Source organism: Alosa alosa, chromosome 13 (genome assembly GCF_017589495.1).
Source record: "Alosa alosa isolate M-15738 ecotype Scorff River chromosome 13, AALO_Geno_1.1, whole genome shotgun sequence".
NCBI classification, from domain to species: Eukaryota; Metazoa; Chordata; class Actinopteri; order Clupeiformes; family Clupeidae; genus Alosa; species Alosa alosa.
Genome location: NC_063201.1, coordinates 4,914,541 through 4,933,462, shown reverse-complemented (window position 1 = coordinate 4,933,462; position 18,922 = coordinate 4,914,541). Strand labels below are relative to the sequence as shown.

At 41.3% G+C, this 18,922-nt stretch overlaps 1 protein-coding gene and 1 pseudogene across 1 annotated transcript; one reads left to right on the top strand and one right to left on the bottom strand.

Moving 5' to 3' along the window:
- The first annotated feature begins 1,766 nt into the window (after positions 1-1,766).
- Positions 1,767-7,752, top strand: LOC125306490 (C-X-C chemokine receptor type 3-like). The gene is made up of 3 exons (XM_048261907.1): positions 1,767-1,999; positions 5,495-5,863; positions 7,069-7,752. Exons 1-3 carry the CDS (start codon positions 1,985-1,987, stop codon positions 7,720-7,722), a joined length of 1,038 nt encoding a protein of 345 aa, XP_048117864.1. The 5' UTR covers positions 1,767-1,984; the 3' UTR covers positions 7,723-7,752.
- Positions 7,753-15,497: 7,745 nt separating this feature from the next.
- Positions 15,498-18,702, bottom strand: LOC125306495 (annotated as a pseudogene).
- Between the last annotated feature and the right edge of the window lie 220 nt (positions 18,703-18,922).

Below are 18,922 nucleotides of genomic sequence, written 5' to 3'. Positions count from 1 at the left end.
GCAAAACTGCTGACAGAGCGTCTCATCTTTCACCCTTCTGCAACATTATTAAATTAATCTGTCATCCTGTTTGCCCCCTTTTCTAAAGACTAATAAGAAAGATATTAACATTGAACACTCTTTATTCATTTAGGCTTTTTATTTTTTATATTGACGTTAGGCCTTTTTTTAGACCTAAAAGTATTCACAGTTATTCATCATCTTATTCCAAACAGCTTTTGTGGCATTTCACGTTGCAATGTTTTTGAAATGCGTCGCCTATGCGGGCAACAGGAGCTTCCAACAACAACCAAAACTACTCCATACTTGTGAATCAAATTAAAATGTTCTCCTCTTTGCAAACGTAGGCATAGCCTATGGTGACATATTAATTTAATAATGTTGCAAAGATACTGCATCAATCCGTTTTGCCTTTATTCTCTCAGACCTGTCACCTGTCACTCATCATCGTAAGGGAGGTGTTTGGAATCATTCCCCCGTTACAATCATCAGCCAAACAAAGTGGTCACTTCAGGCAAGCTTGTGCATGAGTAATGACGTCATCCATAGCAACGAAGACTTACTCTTAGTTTAGGAGTTGTCATTTTTCCTTACTAAGAGTAGGTCTGAAAGGCTTTGTGAATAACTTTTACGAGAAAACTCCTAGCTAAAATCTTTTAGTGTGATGTAGGAGTACTCCTAGTGGTAAGATAAAAGGCTTTGTGAATACGGCCCCTGATCAATATTTCCAGCTGCCAGCATTATGCCCCTGATCAAGGCATTTAACCCAGAATTGCTCCAGAAACACGCCCTGTATCAAAATTGGTATTTGTAAATCACTTTACATAAAATTATCTGCCAAATGTATGTTGGTGGTATGGTGGTAGCAGTGGCCACACAAACTGAAGCGTATTGTGTCATCAGCTCTAGTGTGCACTGTTTGCAAAAACCTCTCACAGGCCCGATGCACCTTGGTTCTCATGAAACTTTTTCAGGTGTCTGAGGTGGAAGAGGCATTGTTCTTTTAGTTGGTGTACACATCCCAGATGGCACTTGTACCAAGACACTTGTAGTTGCAGGCATTCTGGACAGTTGAACTGTTGATGGTGATGGAGGTCCAGCAGCTTCTCTCTCTTTTTTTTTAAAGTATATTTTTGGGCTTTTTTGCCTTTATTCCGACAGGACAGTGAAGATAGACAGGAAGTGAATGGGAGAGAGAGAGATGGGGTGGGATTGGGACATGACCGCAGGAGAGAGAGATGGGGTGGGGTTGGGACATGACTGCAGGAGAGAGAGACTGGGTGGGATTGGGACATGACCGGAGGTCGGATTCGAACCTGGGTCCTCGCGGGCACTAGAACCCGAACATGGTACGGGCGCTGTAGCCTGTTGCGCCACAGCGCCCCCAGCTTCTCTCTTTTTCTCTTGTTGGGATTCAGAGGGGCAGAAGTGTTGGAGCCCATTCCCACCAATTGGTTTCAGGATCCAACTGCATGGGTGGGGATTGGGCCCTTTACAGGGACAGAGCAGAGAGCATCCTGACTGGTGCCATGTTGGTATTGGGGCAGCACTGCCAACAACCACAATGCACTGCAGAGAGAGAGAGACCGACAGAGGCATACACACACACTCACACACATACACACTCACTTCATCAGACCACAGACAAACAGCTGCTGCTTCAGCACAGCATACTACAGTATTACCTTTATTCAGTACATACAGTCATACCTTTATTATGTATTGCTGAAAGCTGAAACCCAACAATTTTATTCTCCTTATGCTATACAAGTATAATGACATTTAACAACAAATACATCTTGAATAAGTTAGTGAGAAAGCTGTATGATTGTAAATGGTTCTTTCATTTCCTCTATCTATTTGTACAAGACTTATCAGAAGTGCTGGCATCAGACTGCACCATAGTGCCTCTGAAGAGAACTGAGACTCCATAAAGCTCCACCACCTCAGTGACTCACTGACACACTGACTTTCGTGAGCGACAATGGAGGCATATGCTGTGAGTGTGACTTTCATTTTTTTTCTTGTCTATATTTGACTAGGTAAGATATATGGTGGGGTTTGTCCATTATCTGAGAAGTGGTTTCCTCCGCTGTTCAATTTCCCTTTTTTTAACTTTTTAAGTTTTACTCTCTTTCCCTTCCCTCCGATACATATACATTATGCATGCGTTTGACTGGACCATGGTTGCATTACTATTTAAGTATAGGCCTATATAAAACCACACATGTGGAAATATTGAAGCTTATGTACGGGCAAGAAAGAGGGAAACTTCTCATTGCTATAAATTGGTACACTTAGTTAAAATTTAGTACAGGCAGGAGTGAAAAAGGTATCATTTTTAATCACAATCGGAGATCAAAATCATGACTGGGGATATGTTACCAGAAAGGCGATAGCAAGCGCGGGGGATGTGGGTGTTAGAACGTACACACTTTTGCTGGAACACGATTCTATCCCCCACACTTTTTGTCAGATTAAAATGAAAGTAAAATATGGAAACAAACGCTCCAAGTTAGCCAATTAAGAACCAGAGCTCTGATCAAATAGACCTCTGAAGTTTGCCTACAAAAAAGAACCAAAACGGCCATCTTTGCCCATATAAGGAGATTTTGTTGGCGAACTTCAGAGGTCTATTCAAAGTGTGCGTCTTTCAAGGCTGTGCTGCTGCTTGGGTCTGCATTATAACGTCTGCAGTGAGCAGATTTCAGGTAGAATTGAAATGATAATTGTTAACGCATTATGCTAATTTAGTAAACCAAAATTCACTGTCTGACCATTTTTGTCACAATGTAGAAATGCAGGGAGTCGGAGTCAAAGTGAAAGCGGGGATGCGTGCACCAAGGCACTTGTTTCTGCAGAAAGACCTTTGCTTTCTCTGTCTATGATCTGCAGCTTTTCTCAAACTATGGGCCTCCTCAACAATTAACCTACTGGTCCACGTAGCCGCAAAATTAAGTTATGCCCGGTGCTTCACACGTCTGATCATTTGCAGCAAGATTGAATTGTATGGAACCGCGGACTGAAAAAAAACAACTAGGCTAAAAGTTTCCCCAATCCTAAATACTTATTAATTGGGTGTCATCAACTATATAGACATAGCCCAGTCAGCATACATACGTGTAATTTCTTGATTTATAACATGAAATATGTCTCCATGTAGGGTGAAGTCAAATAGTGAAGTGATAGCAGGTAGATCATGTAGGCCTACATGTCACATGAGCCACACATATGAGGGGCACTGCTTCTTCTGTCCCTCCCAAACTGCATTAAAATGGTGTGTTTAGTCATCAGAATTTCAAAAAATGTTCGGGGGAGAAACTCCCGGACACCAATATAGTCCGCACCCCTCTCAGAAAATACTTACAACGTCCCTGTAGGGAGTTATTTATAATTTGGCCAGATTGTTTCATTTACCTATCCCACAACCCCCACACTTCACTATCAAGAGTCGCACAATCCACAGGGAGGAACTTACATGAGCAATGCTCAGCCTTCCAGCAGCAAATCCAAAGTTCTCTGGGGCGAGGCCCAATCTTATACAGATTCATCTTAAACAATTACATTGTTTCCAGGCAAAACCATTACATACAGACATATGACAAAAACCATGACCGTCATGCTGTAGTTTCAGCAGAGACACTAGATGACTCAAGATAATACCACATATGCATCTTTCTTGCTGTTGGAAGCCACATCACATGATATTAATTATATGTCAGCACTATACTCTGCAGTAGTATATAGGCAATGCATATCACATAGTCACTTGTCTGCCTCCATTCATGGAGAGAGCAAGTTGGATGTACAGAAATGTATATTGTAACAGTGAGAGACTCAAATACTGAATAACACCAATTCTTCCCAAACTTAATGCACTATATGTAAACCTTATACATTATTATGGATTATAATGTTCATCACATTAAATTTAGGGACAGTCTAAAAAATTCTTCCACAATACACTGTTTTTTCTCTTTGTGTGGAAGATCCCACAGGGACCTTGGGTTTGACTTTGGAAAAGGCATGGAAATGAGGGTGGGGGTATACTGGTTTAAAATGTGATAATTGTGTTGAACTCATTCAGGCACCATGTTCATCTTCTCCGATTTACAGTAAGTGTGCAGCTATGAAGTAAGTTAACAACAAAGAATGTTTTGATCACATGCATGATGCAAACTTCTACCCAGATTAACCACATGGAGAACCTTGCACTTCCCTTTTAAAAGGAAATCCCTGGACTTTTTGACCTGGGTCAAAAAAGCTTCAGAAAGTCAATGTCCGGCTAAGCAGGAGGACAAATGCATTAGAGTGTCTAGCTTCAAACAGACACTTCAGGACCTAAACTTGCAGTTTTGTTTAATAGTACCTGCAAAACACAGTATCGACACAATCTCAGATTGGCCAATAAAAAGACCACAGTCCATAGACAGAGGAACACTGGCTAGACAAATGAAGGTGTTCAGATTACAAAGAAGAACATTTGTGAAATGCAGACCAAATGCTAGAGGTGTGTTTGACTTCATCTGCCAAGCATAATGGAGGGTTGTGTGATGGTCTGGAGGTGCCTTGGTGGTAGTAAAGTTGAATATTTGTGTAAAATGAACCTTGTAGTAAGAAGCCTATCACTCCAGTTTTTGCAAATCCATACCTCTCCCTATGGACAGCGTTCGATTGAACCACATTTCCTCCAAACCGAACAGTGACCCCCCCCCCCAAATTAGGCAAGAACCATGTAGGGAAGAAGCATTAACCTGATAGCATAGCATTTTGTGACATTGAAAGAATTCATAGCGTATTCAGCAGTAAACTCTATGTATTTTTTTCGGGGGTTCGTTTTTAGTGGAGATAACCTTGAGTTTGGTGACGATTACAACTACACCATCAACAGTAGTGATTATGACTACTGTATGCAATAGGGCCATTAAAATAATTCATGAGACATCAGTAAATTATCAGTAAATTATAAAATTGGTCTTTTTCAGGGCTTAGTTTTTACTGGAGATGACTTTGAGTTTGGTGACGACTACTACAACAGCAGTATTGGTTATGACGATACCGACACCTGCTGCGCTGGCAACGTGTGCGATCAGGACTGCAGCATGTATTGCACACATGAGCTGATTTCTAAATATAACCAAATTAAAATAAGCCATGGAAATTCTAGAAAGTCATTCTATGGTTGCCGAGTGACATTCGAATGAGCTGATATTCAAAATTAAGAGACCACTGCAAATTTGAATATGGTATCTTAATGTTTTCCAGAGCTGTAGGATTGAGACAGGTTGAGATCTAAACCTATTGTTCAGTGACCTCTTGTGGCTAAATGACAAAACAGCATCAGCAGTTTAATAGCATACAGCAACGGTTTTGATACAATTTCACATTAGACAGATTATTTTTGTATGTTTGGTATTTTGGTATTCATGTAGCATTTTGTGACATTAAAATAATTCATGAGACATCGGTACATTCTGAAATTGGTCTTTTTCAGGGCTACGTTTTTACTGGAGATGACCTGTTGTTTGATGACAATTACGACTACAGCAACAGCAGTATTGGTTATGAAGAGACCTGCTGCGCTGGCAACGTGTGCGATCAGGACCGCAGCATGGAGTTTGCGGCGGTCTTCATCCCGGTCCTGTACTCGGTGGCGCTGGTTCTGGGGCTGCTGGGAAACGGGCTGGTTCTAGCGGTGCTGTGGAAGAAGAAGCGGACTTGGAGTGTGACGGACACCTTCATCCTGCACCTGGCCTTGGCCGATGTCCTGTTGCTGTTCACACTGCCGTTCTGGGCTGTGGAGGCATCTAGGGGGTGGATATTTGGCACTACCCTCTGTAAGATCACTGGAGCAGTGTTTAAGGTGAGCTACATAATTAGATCAAGTAAACGATAGGCCCATAGATATTAGTGTCTTAGTTTTTATGTCTATTTTTTAATATTGTAATTTCCTGTTTTTTTCCCATTGTATGCTTTTGTTCATGTAAAGCACATTGAATTGCTTCTGTGTATGAAAAAGTCAAGTCAAGTTTATTTATATAGCGCATTTCATACACAGAGGTCATTCAATGTGCTTTACATAAACAAAAGCAAACAGTAATAGCAAATTAAAGCATAGAAGGCCAATATCAAAGAAAAGTTTAAAAGGTAAAGATCATAATAAAAAAGAAAACATAACACGAACATGGTAAAATCATTTAAAAATAAAGAATAATTAAAAAGACAAAATAAAAGACACAAGATAGAATAATTTTCAAGGCAGATTCAGAATTTGTAATTCAGTGCAGTTAGCAGAAAGCATCAGAGAACAGTTTGGTCTTAAAGCGTAACTTTCGCCAAAATGCATCCTAGGGTGTTTTTGTGAATGTACCCGAGTCAAACTTTCGTTTAAAAAAGCAAAATTACATCCGAAGCGCCACTTTTAAGCTTGACCGTGTTGACGTTTTTGGATCAAATGGCCTTTTGAATGGGAATCGTAGGGGCACTAGTATTTTCATACAAGATCGTGTCAAAATCGCTATTTTTAAAACGCTAAGAAGGCTCGACACAACATGAAACCTTGATCGAAGGATCATCAGTGTCTCTACACATGAACTCTACTGATGACGTTAGAAAATAAAGACTGTCTTGATATTCCAGAGTTATTGTATAGGCCTATGTGCAGAGCATCTCTTTATGGATTTCATAGTGGATCTTGTCTGATCATTTATGATTCTCCGTTTTACCATCATAGATCTGACACATCCTAAGCTATGTAAAAGTAGGCTTATATATTTCCCTGTCAGTCATACATGATATTGAATGTCCATATTGAGTGCATAATGGTCAACATTTGGAAAGAAAAATATAAGAACATTCTACTGAGACAGCACTAAGTTATTATGTAAACAGCATGGACGTAGTAAGGTAGATTGCCTTGCCTTGCCTTTTGTTTCCATTTACACATGGCTTCAAACCCGGGGCAACATTCCTTTACATTTGTATTGAAGTGTAATTCCTTAGAGGTAATTTATCACATCAACTTCTCCTTTGCTTGTTTCCCCTTGCTCTGCTTCTTTGCACAAACAGATGAAGTACTACTGTGGGATCTTCCTCCTAGCCTGCATCAGCGTGGACCGCTATGTGTCCATCAATCACGGTGTACAAATGTACTCCCCCAAGAAGCCCTGGGTAGTTCAGGCCAGTTGCCTGGCCGTGTGGTTTATTTGCTGTCTGCTGTCCATTCCTGACTGGCTGTACCTTAGTCCTTCGTACGATCCTAGACGAGATAAGACAGAGTGTGTGCCTCTCTACCCTGTGCCCCAGGGGAACTGGCGTTCAGGTTTCCGTTGGCTCTACCACATTCTAGGATTCCTCCTCCCAGCCGCGGTCATGGTGCTCTGCTACACCCGCATCTTGCTGCGTCTCTGCCGTGGCTCTCAGAACCTGCAGAAGCAGAAGGCCATGCGGGTGATTGTGGCCCTGGTGATTGCCTTCTTCATCAGCTGGACGCCCTACAACCTCACCCTGATGGCAGACACGCTGCAGACCAACAACAGTTCGGCCTCCGGCAACGCCTCTTGCGACACGTTGACCACCCTGGACATTTCCCTGACCATCACCTCCTTGCTGGGCTACCTGCACTGCTGCATCAACCCTGTGCTGTATGCCTTCGTGTGGATGAAGTTCCGCCGCCACCTAGTGGAGATGCTGAAAAGAGGCTCTACGCTGCCTGCTGAATAGCAGGATGGCCAGAACATCACGCAGGGCTCCATGTGGTGGGGGGTGCTCCCTGGGGGTGGGGGGTGGGGGGCTTGGGAGGGAGGGCAGAAGAGAGATCTGAAGAGGCCTTTTTCTTGACATTCTGATGCAGTTTCATTTTTCTGTTCTGGTCATTTTTTAAATGCATGAAACTAAAATATTGATGGATGGAGCAAAGTTTCCATTAGCCACTGGGTTTTTGCTAGGTAGTACTTTGCCATCCTTTTTTCAGTGCTAGGAGACAAGTGGGCAAGATGTAGGTTTAGTTGAGAGGTACAGTAAGTATACTTTGATCTATGGTTATATGTATTGATTGATGTATATAAGTATTGATCTATGGTTTTGATCGACAAACGGTTTTAGTCTAAATAAAAGTATTTTTCAATGCAACTTATGCTAAAATTGAGTTGGAATTGAAATGTAATGTAAAAAAGCAGGCGATAATAAGACAGTGTATTGTGTGTGTGTGTGTTTTTTTTAATCCACCTTAAGTTGCCGAATGGTGGACGTATTATTGATAAACCCTGCATCTGTCTGATATTCTTTTCTCAAGACAAGAATTTTATTTTAGGGTCTTATAAACCTAACAAACTATTTAGCCAGCAACTTGCTAACTGAAGTATACTGTATATTAATGTTATATTTTGATATCCAAACAAGTATGTTTGGCAGTCCTGCACATTTAAAATATTACCATCTTTATAAAATCTCTTAAAATGATATGTTTCTTATGTTCTTTTGTTTCTTTTTATTTTTTGTAATACTATGGCTTTTATAAACTTTTTTTGTTTTCTCGAACTGTTCTAAAATTGTAGAGATATATTTTGTATATTTCTCCCTTTTGTACTTTGCATTAAACAAGCAATAAAACACAGTGGTCTTTAAATGCTACTTTGATCTAAAGTTAATCATGTAAACAAACTGCATGAAGTCAGCACATTTTAGCACTATAAGGAGCACAAAACTTTTTTTTTTGGTTTTGTGCATCCAGCCTGAGGCATTTCAGGGGCTCTCTCAGAAATACATCTCATCCCTATTCCCAGCTGCCAGCATTGTGCCCTTGATCAAGGCACTTAAATTGCACCAGAAACTGGCCCTGTATCTAAATTGATATCAGTAAATCACTTTGGGTAAAAGTGTCAAATGCTTGAATAAAATAAATCAAATCCTTACCAGAGTTGACAGGATGGCTTTGCCTCATGGTTGGTGGATTGCTGTAAACAGGTAAAGCTTCCAGCTCACATGATTTTTTCATATCATTGCACTCACTCACATGGGTTTCGCTTTGTCTATATCACACTCAGCAGTTCCTCTCACCCCAGTCATTTGAAACAGGAGCCAACCACAGGGTGGCAGCAGTGGCCACACAAACTGAAGCGTATTTTGTCATAAGCTCCAGTAAGAAACACTGGTTGCAAAAACCTCTCACAGCCCCGATGGCATGAGAGGGGTAAATTCTACGTAAGGGTAAGTGTTTTATGGATGATCCGTGTGCCTTAGGTCTACACCCCATAGCATTTCATCTGGAGACATTAAGAGTTCTTAGCTGTGAAATAGCCTTGAACTTGTCTAAGCCGAAGTCCAATTAAAGAAAGCAATTCTAATTGATTTCCAACGCGTAACACTTTTTTATAACATACAGCAAACATCTCCTCACGATCTGCTTGCGCTCCCTTCTCTGTGTTCACTGTAAATAAAAACCTGGTCTTCGTACACAGCCCTGGCTCTGTATTCACTGTAAATAAAAACCTGGTCTTCGTACACAGCCCTGGCTCTGTGTTCACTGTAAATAAAAACCTGGTCTTCGTACACAGCCCTGGCTCTGTGTTCACTGTAAATAAAAACCTGGTCTTCGTACACAGCCCTGGCTCTGTGTTCACTGTAAATAAAAACCTGGTCTTCGTACACAGCCCTGGCTCTGTGTTCACGGTAAATAAAAACCTGGTCTTCGTACACAGCCCTGGCTCTGTGAACTGCAAAGAAACAAAGTGAGGACAGCATGTCCCCAACAATAACAAAACACTGACTTGAAGGGAGGGGTGAGCTACCTCTCTGGTGTGTTTTCCTTGGTCTTTGGTTCGAATATATAAAATATGCTTACATAAGTTGTTAAGATCATAGAAATACGATGCAATGTTTTTCTTCTCAATCTATTGTTATCTCATTTTATTTCTCTTAAACGTCTCTTAAAGATGATATCTCATTTTAAATTTTGCTTTCCTAAGTGTTTGTAAACCTGTAGAGATTTTGTCACTTTTTATACTTTTTTGAAATTAAATAAAATTACACAAAAAACTCACTGGTCTTTGAATGCTTGCATGTCGATGTGAGTGCACCAGTTATATGAAAGGGAGTGCCTCTTACTCTAACCATTTCAGAGCAGCTACAACAGCCAACCACAGGGTAGCAGCAGTGGTCACACAAGCCCAGGCCTGTTGCATCATAAGCTCCTGTAAATGCTTGAATGTAAAACAAAAAACCTTTCTCTTTAGATAGATAGAATCTTTATGTTTTCAAAGGGATAATAATTTCCACACATCATCATTTCATGTTCCACATTGTATTTTTAATGAGAAAGCTATAAGATAATTATTAAAGCAAAACATATTTGTCCAAAGTGGCTTAGCTATACACTGGAGCCAATAAGGCTTCACTCCAATAGCAGTTCTGCTCCAGGTAAAAACCTGTTCTTGGCACCCTGTTCTACCAGTAGAGCCAGCAGTGGCATCTCAATCTCAAGACCAAAACATTTGAGAAACAAAAGAACACGCCTTTAGTTTATGACACACAGAGAGGCATGTGCTCAGAAGCCACCCAACCATGTGGTTCTTGAGACACTTAAGTGTCCCCGATTGCAGAGCAAAAGCAAGAAATGTTGCAATGTAGGCCTACTGCAGGAGAAGAAGTTCAGTTCCCTCATCACGCAGCGTTTCCGCATATTCAGGAAATACTGTAGACCATGATTGTAAGTTTTGGTATTAGCAAGATCATGATTTACTTTGGGTCTTGGGAAAGTACACATAACTCTACTCTGTGGTATGCGAGTCCTCATGGGAACAGAATGGTTCTGCTCTGCCAATAACATTACGAGGTTGAGCAGAGCACAGTCTCGTGTCATGTGAATGGCAAAGAACAAAACACTGGTATGAACCAGAGATAAGAAAACATACAGTACATGGAAATATCAATATGGAACATTAATCAATATACAGTATGACAACACATCACATCTTATCTTGCCTTTCATGTCTTGTCTTGTTTCTCATGAGACTTAGGTTGAGCTAATAGTTAACCTTTATTAATTCTTGGAAGTTCATTAACGATAGTCCTCATTGAGATTACAATCACAAAAAAACAACAACAAACAAAATAGTATACAATAGTTTAAGTGAAATGTATAAATAAACCAAAAATATAATATAAACAAATAAACAGTAAAAAGACAACAATTCAGAGGGGAAAGGGGAAGAACAAATGAAACGGTTACAAATTGAGTCAGGTTTGTGATAACAGATCTGAATTGACCACAGGAAAGTACAGAGTTCATTTTTAGAATGTGTTAAATATTAAGAGGTGTTATTACAAAAGGCTGATTTTCCTGGCTTGGAATGAGGAACCTTAAGCATCAGTCATTTCATTTGGGGGCTATTCCAAGTACGTGGTTTAGTGACAAACCTGGGTAAGTTAACTCAGGGTAAGTGGTAAACCTCCTACAACAAGAGCCCTACATTGTTTTGTTAGGAGAATGAAGCCATATAGCTCTTCTATTAGGAGGTTTACACCTTACTCTGAGTTAACTTACCCAGGTTTGTCACTAAACCACATACTTGGAGCCTGCCAGCTGCTTCTATCTCCTAGACAAACTAGTATTTGCATATACATTTGCAAAGCTGCCATTTGAATGTCATGTTATCATTGGCTGAAAAGTTGAATCCCTCCCTGAACATTCAAGATGAAAATATGAACTTGAAGTCTTGAAAATGAACGATTTCAAAATTGAGATCAAGTTCACATCCGTTTTCAGTCAAACTATGAATTCCTCCCAAAAGAGATGAGCACAGTTCATGGCCATCCAGTAAGCTGTGGGATGACAATGTGTTCAAATGTGTCGGTCCTTGATCATTTGCTCCCTCCCACGTCAATGCCATAAACAAAAGTAATTTGTCAAAATGCATGGTTGGGACTATGTTTTCATTGAATACAAACCAAGCTCCGCTCTGAATTTACTTTTTGTTTCACACTAGAACAGGGGTCTCAAACACCCGGCCCGCGGGCCAAATCCGGCCCGCGTCCTGCCCAATTCGCCCCATGACGTATGACAAAATAATAATGTAATCCGCCCTTGAGGCTATTAATTACGACAAACAACGATACTGATTAAAATAGACGATAGATCCAGGTACGATGACATCTCATTTGTAGGCCTACTCTGCTCCACTATGTGCAAGACATCCAGAGCTTGATTCAAACCCAAAATCGCTGCGCAAAGTTTTCAGGAAATACTTGTATTACACGAGAAACACAAAGGCGATGCATATGTAATGACGCCGCGAAGCGATGCAGGCCATAGTGTTGCAGAAATTGAAGCAGAAATAGGCCTACACCAAATGTTGAAAACGCTTCACGTGTGATTAAGTCTTAGGTAAGCTATGTTATTCACCTATTCTAATTCTGAAGGAGAATATCCTTTTTTGGAGATTATGATCGATCGCCTATGACAGTGATAGTCACGTGCGTCTGTGAATGGAGGTGCGTGTATACAACGGTGTCCACTAAGCATACCATGCTTGTTTCACCCTCTGCCCAACATAGATTGGAGGTTGCAGTGGTAATCGTGATAGTGTCCGTAATGGATGTGGTACAGACAGCAGGGCTAGTAGAAATAGGGCTCTAAAAACTACAAAGTCACCCGCAAATATGATCGCGAACTTCTGGGTACTGCAGATTACCCGCGATAGGAACTGTTTGACCAGAATACTTTATTGTAGGCCTATATTGTAGTAATCTATTACTAAACCACAACATCTTAGGTGTTTTCCTGTTAATTTGTTATGTGGGTAATATGAAAAAAGGAAAGTAAACCTGCTTAAATATGTTCATCCAGTATTTACTGAAAGGTGCATAATTTGAGGTGCTTGCCATCCAGTGACAAATTACATGGGTAAATTTACCCCCTTCATAAACTTTTGTTTTACTCAAAGATTTTTACATTTACAGTAGGACTTTATCTCTGACCACTTTCAAGCCATGGCCTTTTGACATTTTGATATAAAAAATCCAATGGTGTTGGCAATGGCTTTCTTAACCCTGATGCCTAGTTTGCCAGGTTTAAAAAAAGTTATGAGAGGAAATATTTTTATTTGGTGTGAAACACACACACATACCTACCTTTATGTTTTCATTTATTTTATAATTTGTATTAATATTTATTTTATCATTATTTTATTTATAAGCTAAGGTTGCTAGCACAGGTGTCTAAAACTAGATAAAAACACACTTGAACTTTCTGTTTGCAGTTTTGTGTGGTATTTGAAAAAAAGAACATTGCATTTTCAGAAATAGCCGGCCCTCCAATCAGATGACGTTGGCAGAATTGGCCCCCAGCTCATTTGAGTTTGAGACCCCTGCACTAGAATGACAAATCTTTAGGGTAGACCTGAGTTTCAAAGGTACCTTCCTCCCACAGAGATTGTACATCAACTGAAGCAATGCCATAGTCAGTAACTTAATGTATCTTATTTTATCTTATTTATATTTTAACTATCTCTTGAGGCATTATATAACATTTAAATGTACAAGGGGACACTTTTGTAACAGTACTGTATAATCTGTCACAAGAAGAAGTGAACCAGTGGAGTTGAACAGGATCAGTGAAACAGTGTCTGTCGTTCCAGAAAAATGTTGATATACTTTCACAAGTAGTCACAATACGTGGTTTCTTATAAGTCATTTCTTTTAAGCCAAAGTGACCTATGCTGTTTTGAACTTCAGTGGCTTTGAGACAGCAAAAAAAAATTCATTCTCAGACCTTGATGCATTTCACATTCACATGTAATGTAAAGGACCCTTGCTTTTGAATTCTTAATGCTAAACAAAACACAAAACAGTCACCTCCATACATCGTTACTCTGCTGTTTCATATAACTGCTATACATCGGGATATGACAACCTTTTAATTTTGAAAGACTTAAACTGTTTCATATATAAGATATAGTGTAAATATATATATATATATATATATATATAAACACTGGATATTCTAGACTGTTTCCTTTGTTCAGTGAAAGGACGTCAGTTTATACAGTACAAATAAAGTACTTTATTGTGATATTGTAAGCCTTTGAATACAATCGTATGCTCATGTGAGACTTTAACAGTATTAGGTATGATTGACAGATATGAGGTATAGGAAAACAAATGGGTAAAAAGTATACGCCCACAATGGTTCCAAAATTTTTCAAAATTCCTATACAGTACACGTTACAGTATCGGACACCCTCATATCAGACATCCACAAGTAGTCAATGACCTCTAAATATATGGTGTACAAAAGCTGCTTTAAAAATAAAATGTATAGCTTCAGTGTAGCTTGAGGGTAAAGCCACCTACTCTTTAGCTCACTCTCTAGCTTTGTGTGAACAAACTGGCTTTGAGCCAGCCCTTGGCACAGTATTCAACACACTGATTGTCTCTGACCACCTATTTTGTAACAAGAATGACCACAACAACATGATGAAAGACTCAGAGATCAGGTGCCTGATGAGTCACACATCCTCTCGTTCTTTCCCTCCCTCCTCTATTCTCTCCCTCTCAGGGCAACTCCACACAAAGAGGGCTTCAGTGCTCAAGTGACCAAACAAACACAGAGGGAGCATTTATAGCGAGGAATATTGGCAAGGCCTGAGAAGAGGATGCTTGGGAAATGGGAGTAAAGTCCGAGTCCTTCCCTGCACACTGTCTCCTTGGCTCCGGGGAGTCGCCTGCTGCACTGGAGGTTAAATCATGACACCGCAAGAACAAAGAACAGAGCTGGGGGAGGGGGGCACTCTGCTCCTGTTAATTGACATCACTCAGCTGTCTTTGGTTAAAAAGTCCAGCTGGGATTTTTCCTGCGTGCAATGTCAGGTCCAAGGAGAGAGGAAATTCCAGATTCCAGCTATCTGTGAGATTGACTGGGAGTTTCCAACGGATCCCACACACTGCAAGTCAGCAGCATGTGATGGAAAGCAACAGGAAATTCACAAGCTCTCCACATTCAGAAAGTGAAACCAGTATTGCAATATACTGGCATCAAATTACAAAGTCATTGAGTTCAAACTTAAGACTTAAAATGTCCAATAAACAAACACAGTGTTGGACAAAGATCTTAAAATACATAACAAGATGCCCCGGCCGTGACGGCACTGGCTGGGGCACCTGCACCATACGCTGGCGACCCGGGTTCGATTACACGCCCGTGGTCCTTTCCGGATCCCACCCCGACTCTCTCTCTCCCACTCACTTCCTGTCATTCAAGGCATAAAAAGGCCAAAAAATAAAAAAAAAAAAAAAAGATTACTGTCTAATCGAACAATTTCTAAACTGATAGAATCAGAAACACTTCATTTGACACAGAGGCGTAGTGTGTAACATTCAGTGGTGATTATTATATTTATATTTTATATTTATATAGATAAAGCGCTAAACAAGACAAACCAGCTGTGCAGTGTGGACGTCAACATTTCACACCACAGCCAGCAGAAGAAAACCACTTAACTTTACCACAGTATCCACTGACCCATTAACATCAATTGTAACGACAACTGATCCCACTCAGCTTGCCGTAGGCATCTGGGGTGAAAAGCCACAGTTCAACAGGGGCATACTACAAGCAGCACAGCAGTGGCAGACCACACAGAACACTGTGCCAGACTTGACATACTTCCTCACATTCCCAGGCTGTGCTACATTTGTTTACACAATAGCTTAAACACGGAAAAGGTCATCTGCCAGAGGGCTGTTCTCAAACATGCAACAAGGAACTAATGGGACAGGATATTTCTACTACCTTTACCTATTACCTTTACGCTACCTATTTTAACACTCAGTGGTTTATAAGTACCTTATTTTCCCAAGTGGCAAAATTACCTGCAAGTAATGCAGCTGCATAACGTACCCGGATATAAGTTGATGTTTCAATGCTAATTTACAGCGACAGTCCTTTGCTAATTTATTTTGCTCTAGTCCTTTTTGAATAATGCACTAGGTGTCCATGTAGACTGGGCTCCGACTACCTTTGTAAAGTGTAAAGGTCCTGGGGTCTAACATTTGCTCTGAGACAATGAGATCTTTGCAGGAGAGTCATCTTCCTCTTCCTCACCAGAGTCCCACACTGAAATCTTGTGATTGCTCTGTGAGTTGGCGGTGACGCACCTCGCCACCTCCAGTGCGCGCGTGCGGAACACACTGGCCAGGCCGAGGTAGAGCAAGGGCTTGAGGAAACACTGCAGGCAGCCAATGGCAGCTGTGGCCATCAGGGTCATCTCTGTGGCCGTCCGGTGGCCCTCGCCGCACTCTTCGGCCCCAGCTCCCACGGGGTCAACCACCAGGGCAATGTTGTAGGGCACCCAAGTGAGGAAGAAGGCTCCCGTCAGGCCCAGGATGAACCGGAGGGCCCTTCGCTTCTTGTGCTCCTCGGGCTTCTTCAGGGGCTGCCGGACGAGGACCACGGAGTAGCCGTGCCAGGACAACGGTCGCCACCAGGAAGACAGCACCGCCCACACGACACTGGGACACAGGCACGGGACACCAGTGCCTTTCCAGGTAAGCATGATCCTTGGAGGACTTCAGATTCAACCAGTCCCCGATGGAGAGGAGAACAGAGGCCACCCATGCGGATAGACAGGTGGCGTGTGGCACCCAGAGCCTCTGGCGAGAGTACACCTGATAGGTGTCCGTCACAAGCAGCAAGTGATGTGAACTGATGCAGGCTAGCACTAACATCCCAAAATAGATGTTCATCTGAAGAAAAAAAGATCAGGACAATTCTGATGATAAATGCTTGTGAAAGCCTGCTCAACCCAAATTTATTCATCAAGCTTAACAATACATTAGGTCTGTAGTCGTCGAGAATAACTGTAAATGTGAGCAACTGAGACCACATAAACGACTTAACATGTCAACCAAACTTTCGATTTTAATGATGTATCTCTTACCTTAAAGATGGCAGCAACAGTCTTACAAAGGCCAGTGCCAAATGTCCATCCGTTCGCTGCATTCACAGCCCAAAACGGCAGAGTGATCAGCAGCAGAATATCAGCCACGGCGAGATTAAGCACAAAGGTGTCCGTCACACTCCAGCTGCGTCTCTTCAGCCACAGAACCACCAGCACCAACCCGTTTCCAAATAGTCCCAGCACCAAAGCCACGTAAAGCAGGACAGGGATGAAGACCGCTTCATGCGCTGGTAAACAGTTCACACCACTGTAGTCCTCGTAATCATGAGATGAGTTCATTTGGAAGTTGACGTCGATATCCATTCTTGACTCTGAAAAGTAAGTCATTCTCACTGTTGAATGTCGCAGCAGACTGGACAGCTCCTAACTGCAATGCTCCTAACTTAAATGCTTAATCCTGCAGTGTTGATCAGGATTCATGATCAAGTTTACACCCACCAAGTAGCCTAGTCTCATGATTGCGTGAACTGTCATGTGGAAAGTGGTTTCCCTTCATGAGTGGCACACACGCACCCCACCCTCGACAAGTCATGATGACACACCATCAATCCAGCCACATGCTGCGCTGACCAGGCACAATTCCCACGCAAGTAAATGGGAACACTCTTTCAAATTGTGATCCCCGTTATCTTGAAGCCTGACAGCCAATATTAAGATAGTCATGCAATGGGCTTCGGTGTGCAACCAATTTCATGTCTGGACAGCAAACTCGTCTCTCGCGAGCCCACGCTGCAGATTCCTCTGACTCTGAGAATAATATCGCAATAATGTAGGCTACACTTCATAATAAAATAACTCAAATTAATTAAAGTAGACTAACTAATGTAATCATTTACAAGAACAAAGAGGCATAGCCTATTAGTCAGAGCGCCTCAATATTATCGAGTCAAATTTTAGATTGTTCAGGTCAAGCAGTTGGACCGGCTTTTTCTGCTAAGATTAGTTAAATTAAGCGCTGAAAAATAAGACTTAAAGGAGCCATAAGGCAAGCGTTACTTACCAAAACAATGGCCGCTACTCTCGGTCCAAGAAAGAAAGTCAGGTTAACTGGTGTAAAGCAAATCAACAAAGTTTGGCTGCATGAGACAAAGGCTACGTGCAGAGCGGAGTTTCACATGGCATGTAAACCGTAGCAGTCCATTTGTGTAGGTTCCTGCATAAATATTATTAAACTAATTTAACAAAACATGATCAGAGATAACGTTTGCGATGTTCGTCCGAACTATCTGCTCTATGGAGCCGTGCCAAACCTCAACCAGCTGCTGCGATCGGTCTGTTGCAGTCTCGTGCTAGCTCAATCTCTTCCTTGTCTTGTGCAGTGACACCCATATATATGTTCTTCCTCTCGATACAAAATAATTTGGCAAGTCGATCACTGAGTCGATCGTAACGAGACACCTAGTGAATAGGATAGCATACTGAAGAAGGAAACATATTGGCACCACTATCCCACGTTCAGTCGTCTTTGTTCCATAAGTAGCCTACTGCACTGTAATGTTGGTAGCCTAGTAGCCTAGTCTTGTTTCAACAAGCTCCATTTGTTTCGCTCTGGCGCTATCTGTCGGCTGATCATGTTAAGCACCTTCTTAGACGCACCATTAGATGTAGACAAGGCCAAGGGCCATTTCAATAGACACCCAATACGGTGTGGACTTCATCTCGCTATGTAATGATATGACACTGTGCATTGGCCAGTATAAAACAGCCTATGTTCCAATTAATTGTCATATTAGCCTAAATTGGTACTCCTAATCTCTTTAAATTAGACATTATTTATTATAGAATGAAATTATTGTATTTGTTAAAACATAAACCTGCAGTTAATCAGCATTGCTTAACAGGAAAACGTGAAAACTAGATTAAGACTTTTTTGACATGCAGAAAACCAGAATGCAACATGTTAGTGGTTACAAAAGGGAAACGCTGCCCCCTGTGTTTGAAAACGAAAATGTCATTGTCAGAAAGAT